This window comes from Equus quagga, chromosome 20 (genome assembly GCF_021613505.1).
Source record: "Equus quagga isolate Etosha38 chromosome 20, UCLA_HA_Equagga_1.0, whole genome shotgun sequence".
NCBI classification, from domain to species: Eukaryota; Metazoa; Chordata; class Mammalia; order Perissodactyla; family Equidae; genus Equus; species Equus quagga.
This window is the reverse complement of record NC_060286.1, coordinates 19,287,009-19,299,418: the sequence shown is the minus strand read 5'-3', so window position 1 is coordinate 19,299,418 and position 12,410 is coordinate 19,287,009. Positions and strand designations below refer to the sequence as shown.

General features: G+C 41.7%; 2 protein-coding genes across 9 annotated transcripts in view; one reads left to right on the top strand and one right to left on the bottom strand.

Annotated features, from left to right (window-relative positions):
- The window catches only part of NEK9 (NIMA related kinase 9), a 34,914-nt gene extending 26,494 nt beyond the window's left edge, over positions 1-8,420 (top strand). Inside the window, exons 19-22 of the mRNA XM_046647330.1 lie at positions 1,446-1,654; positions 2,708-2,869; positions 4,076-4,288; positions 5,743-8,420. Of these exons, the coding sequence (XP_046503286.1) occupies positions 1,446-1,654; positions 2,708-2,869; positions 4,076-4,288; positions 5,743-5,865 (707 nt within the window). The 3' untranslated portion in view covers positions 5,866-8,420. The remainder of the gene's footprint in view (positions 1-1,445; positions 1,655-2,707; positions 2,870-4,075; positions 4,289-5,742) is intronic.
- Positions 1-12,410, bottom strand: part of ZC2HC1C (zinc finger C2HC-type containing 1C) — a 31,491-nt gene that overhangs the window by 11,317 nt on the left and 7,764 nt on the right. For 6 of the 8 annotated variants that reach the window (XM_046647337.1, XM_046647334.1, XM_046647336.1 and 3 more), the window contains exon 3: positions 9,754-11,746. In XM_046647337.1, the coding sequence (XP_046503293.1) occupies positions 11,483-11,746 (264 nt within the window). In that variant the 3' untranslated portion in view covers positions 9,754-11,482. Of the gene's footprint in view, positions 1-1,745; positions 1,813-9,753; positions 11,747-12,410 lie in introns of those variants that run through there. The other 2 variants (XM_046647338.1, XM_046647339.1) reach the window with 2 other exon arrangements.

Genomic DNA, 12,410 nt, shown 5'->3' with positions numbered 1-12,410 from the left:
GGACATGGCACCGCTTGGCAAGCCATGCTGTGGTAGGCATCCCACACATAAAGTAGAGGAAGATAGGCACGGATGTTAGCTCAGGGCCAGTCTTCCTCAGCAAAAGGAAGAGGATTGGCAGCAGAAGTTAGCTCAGGGCTAATCTTCCTCAAAAAAAAAAAAAAACACGAGCAAAATAATATATTGCTTAAAGATACATAAATATGTGGTAAAGGTTTTTTTTTAAGAAGAAATAATAAATGCAAAATTAATCAGTGGTTACATCTGAGTAGGAGGCCAGAGAAAGAAGGAATTCATAAAGTCAGAGAGAGTGATATAGGTAATATTCTAGTTCAGGACTGCCCCATAGATCTTTCTGCAACAATGGAAATGTTCTGTATTTGTGCTGTTCAGTTTGGTAGCCACTAGCCACATGTAGCTATTGAATACTTGTAAAATGACTGCTGTTGACTAAGGAACAGAATTTTTTATTTTATTTAAATTTAAATAGCCACATATGGCTAGTGGCTACCATATTGGAAATCTAGTCATTCAAGTGGTATATTCACGTATGTTTATTTTGTTAGGCATCAAAACTTACATATATGTTAAAAATAGTCTTATGTATATCTCAAGTGTAACATAATTTTTTAAAGCCATTTATAACAAAAAAGCAAGCCTCAGAGCTTATTTTGGCATCTATAGTTCTGCTGCTTCAGTAGGATCACAGTGTGACACAGTCAGTCCTCAAGCCAGTATAGCAGATGATCATAAACAATCCTCTACATTTAACTTTAGAATATACCATGAATGTTTTTTAAGCTTTGGCAGATTTACTTTCTTGATTATATTTTTCTTTGGCCCATATTAAAATTCAATTTCATTTCTTGACTACACATCAGCTAGTCTTCATTTAAGGTAACTTGGAGTATCCTTCATTGATATGAAAGAACCAGCCATCATATTTTAAAATTCTTACAAATAGTCATCAAAAAATGTAATGAATTTAATCATTGAAGAATTCATCATTAGGATGTTTCCTCAGAAGGGAGTTAGTGGTGAGTTTATCAGGCAACTTTAATAGGTGTTTGGCACAAATGTTAGAGTTTTGTATATAAGATGAACCTCTCCGGAGGATGCTAGAGCCTGAATGTATCTGTTAAAGCGTGGATACTAGATTTGGTGAGCCATGGTTGGGTGATTGTTGAATAATGCCTTAGAACATTGATAATCTGCTATGTTTAGAGGGATAAGAATGTTTGGAAAGTAGAAGTGAATTATCATTATGATGATACTAATATACAGTTACTTTGTATAGAAACCAAAAATCTAGTCCCAAATATCTGACTTGCATTTTTGCTATTCTACTTCATACAACTCTAGGAACCTTTCCAGGGGTCAGTGGGGTGCTAAATCTTTCTTGCTGCATAGCAAAGCTCTCTACTTCTGTGCTGTGTATCTGTCAGTGGTTCAGAGCTCTACCCCAGGAGGCGGCGGCGGCGGTGCTGGGCGAGAAGAGGAGGACAGTCAGCAGGAATCGGAAACTCCTGATCCAAGTGGAGGCTTCCGAGGAACAATGGAAGCAGACCGAGGAATGGAAGGTTTAGTCAGTCCCACGGAAGCCATGGGGATCAGTAGTGGGGCCAGCAGCTCCTGTCCTGGCTGGCTTCGAAAGGTAATTCCTTTGTAAAGGTACCTTAGGTAAAATATCAGGCCCTTTGCAAGGACTAGAAAGGAGCTGCCAGGATCTCTTCATTTCCTGTGTCCTGCTAACTGTTTTGCAGCAGGCATCCAGCTTTCTGATTTCTACCTGGAACGAATCCTTTTTTCTTCCTGACAAGAAGAAATACAAAATGTTCTCATACCTGTATTACTTAAATGAATGTAAATTTAATACACTCTTCCTTGAAGGCAGTTTTTGTAATGCATGTATACAAAGATTAAACTTACAGATTTTGTCCTGTGGTTTGTAGAAGTGGAATATCAGGGCAATTGGAATGCCTTAAAATAGAGAAATGTTTATGAAAGTTGAAGTACAGACAGTAAAAATGTTGGAGTATATTTTTTTATATGGAAAGTTGGTTACAACATATAGCTTTGCAGAAAAGGGTGGAATATCTGTGCAGTGTGATCCCATTCTTGTAGAAAATATGTAATGCAAAGAAGGTCTACAAGATCATATATTGATCATTGTAACTGGTTATCTATGAGTGATGGAATTGCTGGTGGTTTTTATCATCTCCCTTTGCCCATCTGCAATTTTAAATTTTTTACCAAAAAAAAAAAAAAAACCTATAGATTTAAAGCTCCCTATGTAGTAAGACTAAACTTGCTGTTTGGGAGTATGAATGGAGGAAGCAGCACTCTGTTCTGTCTAATGCTTCAGCCTCAGCCTTTAGCAGCCTGGCAGCAAGCCTCACTGCCATCACCTTAGAGCTTCCCAACTCCCTGAATAGCCTGTGTAGAGTAAGTGTGTTGAGGAAACATGCCAGACACTCCAAACGGAACTTGAGTTTGAATTCTGTTCAACTCAAGCATCACTGTTACTCCTCTTGAGGAAGAGTGGCAGGCTGTTGACTGGTAGGGTGAGCTGTGTTATAACCACAACTGTCTTGCTCCACTAGAGGGTGCTGATGTCATGACAGAGTGAAAGCTATAGCAAGAAGGGAATTTGGGAGAAAGTAAATGGCTCAAATAGAACTGATGAGATTCTTTCTCTTATACTTAGGAGCTGGAAAATGCAGAATTCATCCCCATGCCTGACAGCCCATCTCCCCTAAGTGCAGCTTTTTCAGAATCTGAGAAAGATACCTTGCCTTATGAAGAGCTGCAAGGACTCAAAGTGGCCTCTGAAGCTCCTTCAGAACATAAGCCTCCAGTAGGAGCCTGGGTAACTGAGCTTTTTGCCTTTGAATCATAACTAGGTAAACAGTGGCTGTAAGCTGTGCCCAGTTCTCCTGGCCTCGCTGTCTCCTCTTCTAGCTTCATTAATCTCCCAGCTGCCCTGCATCAACTCATTCTGTCTATTTGGTAGTGCTTACAGCCTCTAGCCAAGGCTAAACTGAGTTGCCTTGGAAAAGTACTTACCCTTTCACATTTCTGACAGGCCAACACCTTTCCATACCAAAGGATTGTCTTTCTTTTCTCTCTGCCTCAGAAGTACCACAATTGAAATTCCAAAATTCAAATCCTATTTTTCATGACACTGCTACAGTGGGTTGGAGGCTCTAATGTAAGAAATAATACTTGCAGTCTAGTGAGGGAGCAACACATGAATACTAACCTTGTAGAAATCAAATTGTGGTAAATACCTCAATAAAACTGTAAACCAGGGGTCATCAAACATTTCCTATAAAGGGCCACATAGTAATTATTTTTGGCTTTGTGGACCATGCAGTCTCATTTTTCAACTACTCCACTCTAACATTGTAGTACAAAAGCAGCCATAGATAATACATAATGAATGAGCATGCTCGTGTTCCAACAAAACTTTATTTACAGAAATAGGCAGTAGCCCATATTTGGCCCATGAGCTGTTGTTTGCTGACCCTTGCTATAAACAAAGTACCACAGAAGAAGGGAGAAAAATCCAGACTAGGATAATTGAAAAGCTTCCCAGAAGAGGTAATAGAACCTTTGAAACTTCAAAGTGAATGTTTTAATTCCTGTCAGTTCTCCTTCTTGAATTGTTTTGGTGATCCTGTTTCCTGACCACCTCTCAAATCTCTTCTAAAGTGTGGTCTACTTCATTTCAGGAATATTGGCCCTTTGGATCATAGTGTCCTCACTGATCAGAAAGACTTGTTCCAAACCAAATCATGCTTTTTCACAAAATCCACCAAAATAGGTGATCCTTTTTCTGCCTTAGCGTAATGGGGACTGAGGCAGTGTGCATTCTCTTGCCCTGTTATGTTAGAGCCAGGGGCTGTTGTAATCTCAGCCAGTTTTTCCATTTATCTTACATATACTTCATACGTATGTGTGTTTTATCTTGTTACTTTGAAGGTAAAAATCTGTTCGTACTTAGAGGAAGTTTGGGTTGGGGAGCTGTGGCACCCAGGCAGAACCTCCTGTGAGCTCGCTCTCCTCTCTTTAGCCACCCCGGCTGAACCCCGCAGGAACGTGTGCTGGGAAAGGAGCACCATTGCCACCTCCTGCCTGTGCTTGCAGCACTCTACGTGTGGAGGTGGAGAGGTTGCAGGGGCTGGTGGTAGCGTGTCTGGCTGAACAACAGAAGCTACAGCAAGAAAACCTCCAGATTTTCACCCAGCTACAGACGCTGAACAAGAAATTAGAAGGAGGGCAGCAGGTGAGAGCATTAAAAGAATAATTCAATTTCTAATTCTGTTTTGAAGAATCACAGAAACAGAACATCAAGGGCTGAAATAGATGTATTCTTTTGCAAGTACTTACCTTTTGATGATGTAACTTTTGTAATTAATCCCAGAAGCCTTGGGCCTTATTCAGATACCTAGATTGAATCATTTTCAACACCTAACTTCCATAATTTTTGTTACTCTTTTTTATTTTACTTTTTATTATGAAAAATTTTAAACATTACAGCTCAGTGAACACCCATTTATCCACCATCTAGATTCAACAGTTGTTAACGTGTTGCTTTATTTGTTTCAAATACGTGTGTATGTGTGTGTTTAAAATATGTGTGGGTATGTATCTGTGTATGTAAAATGTGTGTGTGTATTTATTTATTTTGCTGAACCATTTTCAAGGAAATTATAAAAGTTGTGACATAGCCCCCCTGAGTACTTTATTATGCATATCCAGAAATAAAGACATTCATTCTCCTGGATAACCACAATACTATTATCACACCTAGCAAAATTAACACTGATATTCTCAATTCTTAGCCAGTACCTAGTTGATACTTGAATTTTCCCAGTTTTCCACAAAAATGTCCATTGTAACTGTTTTTATCAGACCAGAATCCAGTTAAGAACCTCCCGTTGCAATTATGTCTCTTGTTGCTTTTAATCTAGACAGTTCCCTCCACCACCACCACCTTTTTTTTTTAATTTTCATTGCATTGACTTGTTGAAGAAACTGGGTCAGTGTTTAACAGAATGTCCTACATTCTGGTTTTGTCATGTTTTCTTGGGGTGTTGCTTGTTTTTTTGTCACCCTGTCATTTCTATTAACTGGAAATTAGACTTAAGGCTTGATTAGATTCAGGTGAAACATTTTTGGTAGAAATATTTCCCAGGTGCTGCTGCTCACGTCATTTTTAGAGCCATAGTATTGCTCTATATAAAGTGAACTAGGAGTGGGGAAATAGGGCTCCACCTTGGCTTTGCCATCTACCAGCTACAGGTGTTTGGACAAATTACTTTGTGTCTGTGAGCCCTGGTTTCTCACTCAAAAGAAGAAAATAATACCATCCACCTTGTATGGTTGTTTTGAGGATTAAATGAAATAATGTCTTATAAAGTAATATATACACTTGAGGTAAGCATGGGGTGATTGGCAGCTCGAGCAGGCAGGAGAATTGTCTTGCCTAGGACTGTCTCAGTTTTAAAACTGAGAGTTCTGCATCCCAGAAAATCCTGCAGTCTTGGGCAAACCAGGACAGTTGGTCACCCTACCTTCAGCAAATGTAAAGGTGTGGCCTTTATCTAAGGTAGTGTTATGAGCTTCTCACAAAACTGTGGCTACAAATCCTTACAGGATGGCATTGAAAATCTACTCCTGAACTGCTGTGACTAGGTGGCAGTGTTGTTAATGTAGAACTGTGTTTTATCTTGACAGGTGGGGATGCATTCCAAAGGAACTCAGACAGCAAAGGAAGAGATGGAAATGGATCCAAAGCCTGACTTAGATTCGGATTCCTGGTGCCTCCTGGGAACAGACTCCTGTCGACCCAGCCTCTAGTCTCCTGAGCCTGTATAGCTTCCAGGAAACTGGGATCCAAAGAACTTCACAGCACACTTACTGAATGCAGAGAGCGCTTTCCTGGCTTTGTTCACTTGCAGACAAGGAGCGCAAGGTGGAGGCTCTGAAGCACTTTCCATGTACACTTGGAGAGTGGCATTGCCTTTTAGATAGGATCTAGGAGTGGTTTTGTTTTGGAGAATGGAAGGGCCCCATGGCCCTGGCTTTGTCCTCAGTGACTGCCACAGCAGCTCTGTACCTCATCTGTTGATCCCACCTTTGAAGAGGAGACACAGTGCTCACCTTATTTTCGCTGGTAGCAGCTTATCTCCCATTTATCATTTTCACCGTTAATTGGAAGCTGCCTCAAGAATTCAACACCAGGCATTGCACCTCTAGGTGGAGGAGGGGAAAAGTGTAAAGCTGGAATGGGCTGGAACCAAGTGTGGCCCATCCAGGGTCATGTGGAGAGTGGTGAAGTATTCTGAGCCCTCTCAGGAGTCCTGAGTCTAGGAAAATTTGTCTGATGGAGTCAGTGTAGGGCTTGTTTTCAGAAAGTTCAATTACTTCGTGCAGCTAAATGCTTTAGGAGGAAAAGTGGGCTTAGATTGCTTTTCCTCTGAGGGTTGATTGAAATTTCTTCAGTGAGGAGTAGAGAAAGAAGGGCAGGTCCCTCCTCGTCACACAGCTGGAGTTTCAGACTGCACGGTGGGATTTCCTAGCTTTGGAAGCTACCTCTAAGAGTTGAGGTATCTCATAGAGAATTGAGTCAGTGGGGCAGTAGGAATGGCCTTAAGAGAAAACTGTGAGGGAAAGGAGGTCCTCCTGTAGCTTCCTTCACTTGGTATCTTCAAGAGGGCCTAGAGTGACTGAGTCTTCTGCTCATAAGAAGGCTTCTTGAGCCTCTGCCTTCGTGGCTCTTAGGGTTGTAAATTTGACATTAGCAGCCCCAACAACTCCCTTTCGATATGTCTAGTCAGTATTTTTCCCCTTTTGGTGTTTTATGAAGCCATATCAGTGAATCTGTATCATCTTTCCTCCTTGAGTGGCCCAAAGCCAGCACCAAACCCTAGTAGTCCCTGAAGCCTAACAGAATGGTAGAACCTGCCAGGTGAAAGGAATTTGGCCGAGAGCTCCCTTGTAATCCCATAGTCATTGTGTCCTTGTAGACAGGAGCAAGCCACCTTCCCCAAAGAGAAAGTGTGCTGGAAGAACAAAACTTCGTCAAGTTCTAGGCAAGCATTCAATGGTTCTACTTAAGGATGTGAACTCTGTGTTTCTTTAACACATGAAATGTTCCCTTCTTATTTGGGGTCCAGGAGCTGCCTTGATGAGTTTCACATCCTACCTCCCTACAACCAACTAATTTTTGTCTCATTTTCCCCAAACCAAAAAATGAATGTTTGATATCTGTTTAATATTTTGGAAGGACCTGTGCAATGGAAATTTTGCCATTTCCCTAAAACTAGTGGTGTAAAGGCTGATGCTCGGGGAAAACCCCATGGCTGGGGACGGGCAACTCTGTTCAATGGGATCTTCTTTGGTTTGATGTTCCCATTGTTTTCTCAATTCTGGGAAGCCTAGTACAATGGTACTAATGTAATCACTGAAGCCTTTTCTTAAAATAAGGGAAGGGGCCAACCCTGGATTAAAGTTACAAGTTCTGGGGACTTGGGGGTTTGCTGTTAACCCTAACAATGGGTTTTGGTTCATCTTGTAAATGCAACTTTGACTTTTTTAAGGACTGACTGGCCTTTCATGTTCCTGTGTCCCTCATGCTCACCATCTCAGCAGGCCTGAGAGGCAGGGTCAGTTTGGGTGTTCATCATGAGTATTGCTTCTGCTATGGAACTGAGGAACATGGGCACGTTGCTGAGACTGTGGGATGAAAGTGAGCATTGAAGGAAGGGTAAGAGCCCTGCTCTTGTTCCAGAGGGGAGTCATTTTCTAGCAGTGGAATGCTGTGGTCGTTTTCTTTCGCATGTTTCCTTGGGAAGTCTAGGTTTGCTATTAATCTGGCTAAGAATCTAAGTTCTGTGCCTTAGAGACAATTTGCACTTTCCCAAATTGTGCCTGGGACAGCCATATGATTTTTCCCACCAAACAGCTATGCAAACAGAAACCAGTTCAAAGGTGGCAGCCATATATTTGACGAAAAGTGAAAGGTGAGGCAGCAAAAATGCCTTTGAATGGTTTTCTGTAGAGCTCTTAAAATTTGTCCTACTTTTCCTCTTTATGCAGTGCTAGGTGTTTGAAGTTTGCCAGTAGTATTGCTTTTGAGTTTTAGTATAACCTGAGTTACTCCTCTGCTCTGACATTGTTGCTAAAGAACTAGCTTATTGTTAGCCAGATGTTCGAAAGGTTGAGGGTGGAGTGGTTTGGCATTTCTGTTTTAAATAAACATTTAAACTCTCAATCAATACTATGCTTCAGTAAGCCTGCGCATGGACCTTAGTCACTGGGGATAAAACACCCAGATTCTAGGCCTTCATGAATTTTTAATTGAGTGAGACTTTATATAAATAAATAAATAAATGTTCTTGTAACAGAAACAACACAAGAGACATTTGCACAGAAATAATCTTTGCTTCTTTCCAATTTTTTCTTGCTAACAGAATCATTTCTGCTGTTACAACTTTTTTCCACCAACATTTTTAAAATATAGTGCTTAGAAGTGTAGAGGGACTAAAAAATGAGCCATTAAAAGAGGAGGGATCACTTCTTGTACTTACCTCCTCAGTCTCAGTGGGCTTGTTCGAGTGATAACACCAGTTTCTGTTTATAAAACTGTTTTCCCTCAGAGAGCTTGAACTGTATTTGATCTCTCTGACATAGCACAGCCAAGTTATAACTTCTCTTGGCTGAGCACTTCACTAAAGTTTAAAGCAAGAGCAGCCTTCAACTCACATTTCATTTGCTTTGCCATATATTTGGAAACATTCATAATAGAAAGAACAACTCTGGAGTGAGGATGTATCAAATAAATTCATTCAAATGAGTATCCCTGGGCCTGCAAAGAAGTATTATTCATGATCGTGTCAGCGCAGAATGGGCTGTAGTCAGGACTCCAGAACCTGTTCCTTCCTGCCACAAAGCCAGGGCGCACCTGCTCCAGTGATTAACTGTGGGCGTGAGCGTGCTGCTCACCAGCCCTCTCAGAATCATGAACCTTAGGAGAAAACACTCACATTTCTGCTACCTCCTGTGTAGCTGTGAAGAGTGATAAATTGATGACCAAAAGCAAATGTTGGCCAGAAGGCGCTGTGCTGCCTTGAATACACTGCTGTTAAGAAATCTCAGCACGTCTGCGTACACTTTCAAATGAAGTGAATTTCACCATGAGATTTTTTTCCCATTGCTTAACCTTTTGAACTTTAAAATTTATAACATTTACTTGCACTAGAGGTTCTTGGATAAAGTAGTATGATACATGGGCATTAACAAGCAGTGTTTGTTTATCCATTATTGTCCTCTCCTATCCAGGAAGAGACCTAGATTTAAAAAAAGGGTTCTTACCTTTTCCCAAAGATCAGATTAAGCTGAATTTAAAAGACTAATATAGTCAAGGCCTAAACATCTTGAAATCAAAGGGAACACTAAGGCATTGACTATTGTTTTATTTCTCCAGCAACATTAGAATGAATAACAGCTTCCTGTGTCTATAGAAAGCACTCCCTCCACACACATTTGTTCTCCCTGGAGGGCTCTGATCTGTGACCTTTATAACATCATCCAGGGATCCCGAACCCAAGTGCCTGGGAGGCCAGGCAGAGAAGGCAAGTAAGTAAAGCAGGCCAGGTGGGGCTGTGGTCTGAGTGCTCTGTCCCATCTGCAGGAGCAGACGATTCTGAACCTCACTCAGTTGGTGCTATGTAGGGTTGCTGGCCCAGTGCTTCCAGAACTTCCAGTTTTTCAAGAGAGATCCCAATTCTTAAATGTCAGATTATATTTTTAGTGCTGTGCCAGCCAAATAAAACATATATGAGGGGCAAAGCAGTCCACAGGCTACCACTTTTGGACCTTGGCCACAGCTCATTCTTGTCATCTATTGCTTTTACCATTAGTGTGAAACAAAGTGTGTACCTCTTTAAACTTGCCTGGGGAATGTATGTATTGAGTTAAATGTCCAGTGTCTCTATGTGAGGTTTCTTTAAGTGGCCAACCAGAAGCCCATTATGTGATACCTCCTTTTCTTTGCAACAATTAAGAAGAGCATAAAGCAATTCAATATATGCTGTTTTTAAAATATACAATTTTTTTTCAGCCTAGTGTCCTGCAGCTTCACAGCTAAAACCTTAAACTCACATTTCAAATTGGTCTGATCTGTTAGCCCAGCCACTCAGCAAAAGCTACAGAGGAAATGGAACAAGAGTGAGTGGCCATTTGTTGTTTAGTAAAATATGGTTTTGTTGTCTGCCCAGTCCCATTTGCCCAGGTCAGGTTGGGTGATTTTTCTCCAGTATTTTAAACTAACAATTTGAGTGATGCTCTCAGGACAACAATCCTAGTATTCAGCTCTTTTGCGCTAGCGTCATCCTATCTGAACTGATATTACCCCCATAAGGCATTACCTTATCCCTTCTCCCATTTAACAAGTCTAGGACTCACTCATTTTATTATTCATTTAATTTTAAATCCCCAAAACCCATTTATTGAGGGCCTAATTATAAAGGTTACTTGCATTAGGCATGATTCTGCACAGAGAAAATTTAAAAGATCTGGCACCTTTTCCTTCAAAGTTTGGTTTATTGTGGTATAATCCACAGGAAGATGTGACACCGGAGTGTCTGAGCTTGCTTTGATGGCAGATTTTGCTGCCTCACTTAAAAAGCCATCCAACCAACCTGATTTGAAAGGAGAGTGCTAGCAATAGCTGAAACAAGTTTCTTCCTTTTTTTTTTTTTTGACATATGAAATCCATTAGAAAAGAACCATTTAGGCGTATAATGTTCTTTCCCCCATCCCTAGCCTGTAAAGTACATAAAGATGAGGTTCCCTTTATTACACAGTACACCACAGAGAGGGTTTAGGATACTCTGGTGCCCTAACCTTATGTACTTCTGTTGGCTTTGGGCCAGGACTATGCACCAGGGAAGTTAAGGACAGACTTCTATTTTCCTTTCAGCAAAATCATATTACCTTTTATAAGATACCACCTGGGTGACCATGATCCTCTGACACCAACTCATCCTAATGAGCCAACTTCATGCAAGATCAAGAAGAGTTAACAGGAACCACAGACATACACGCAGAGGCAGTGGCAAGAAGGCACAGCAAACGGAGGCACTTAGCTAGCATAAACCACAAGTCAGGCTTAGGAGAAGAGAGCTTTAATGTAGCCTGCTCGCTACTCTTGTGCCTTCACTCATCAGTTCTTAGGGCAATAACAGAAGGCACACCAGCCTGAGGTGGTAATTTAGTGGGAAGCTGGGGCTTCCTTCTGCCTCCTTCTACTTAGCAATTGGTCTCTCCTCACTGGTTTCAGCTCTGCAGGCGGACCTCGGAGATGTAAAAGTTTTAGTTCTTACTGCTTTGCATCAAATTATTCTATTCCTATTTACTGCTGAAGAGAAGCAGAGCCTTCAGAACTAGGGAGGAGGTTTCCACTGTTGTTTCCTCAACTGTAATGCTTCCTTGGAGGTGGAGGACGGTTCTTGATGGTCTTACACTTGTGAATGTGCCGCTCGGCCACCTTGGGAGCAAAATGGCGGCTACAATGAGGACACTGGATATAGTCTGGATTTTCTGCAGGCAGGATGGGAGGCAAGTCTGAGGGGTTTCCACCTTTGGCAATTACCTGCTGGAGCTCTCGAGCCTGACGGAGGGTACGGATGAAAGATTCATGCCTCTGTCTCCAGCTGCTCTTCCGAGGGGGTTCAGCCTGTAAGTAGAAGGAAGACTAATCAATCAACTTGGCATTTATCTCATCTCCTTATGTCTCCATTAGAATGACAGTAAGGAAATAAAAAGGATGTTAATCCACAAGGTCAAAGAAAACAGGAAAGGAGCAACAGTGATAGCTGACTTGCCAGAGCTCTTAAACTAAGCACTTAAACTAAGGGCCTGCAGAGGGGATGGTACTGAGAGGCAAGCTGTTTTTCCCAGCAGAACCCCTAAGAGGTTCAGTGCTTGGAAGTACAAGTAGTGGAAAGGGGAGAGGTTCAGGGCTGAAAACAAGTTGGACCCCAGGGCTCCTCTCCCACCTGGTACACCCAAGTGTCCATCACTTCCACACCTTCACAGGAGAACAGGAGTTTCTCCTCTGGAGAAACTGAACCAGACAGGTTTCAGACTCAGGAAATCCAGGTACAGTGGAGAAGAGGGTTAATCTTGGGGCTGAAAATGGGGATACAGTGCAAGTATACATGATGAATTGTGGAACTGTCAGCCTCCTTCTCCCACTCAGCTCAGAGTACTAAACACACTGGCACCCTTTTAGGGTTTTCTGGATGCACTGAGCAGTCGAGAGAAAAACCAGCAGATGCTGACCCTGAGGGACCTCTGTTAAAAGGCTCACTACTTAATAACCCTAATATGAAGGCCAT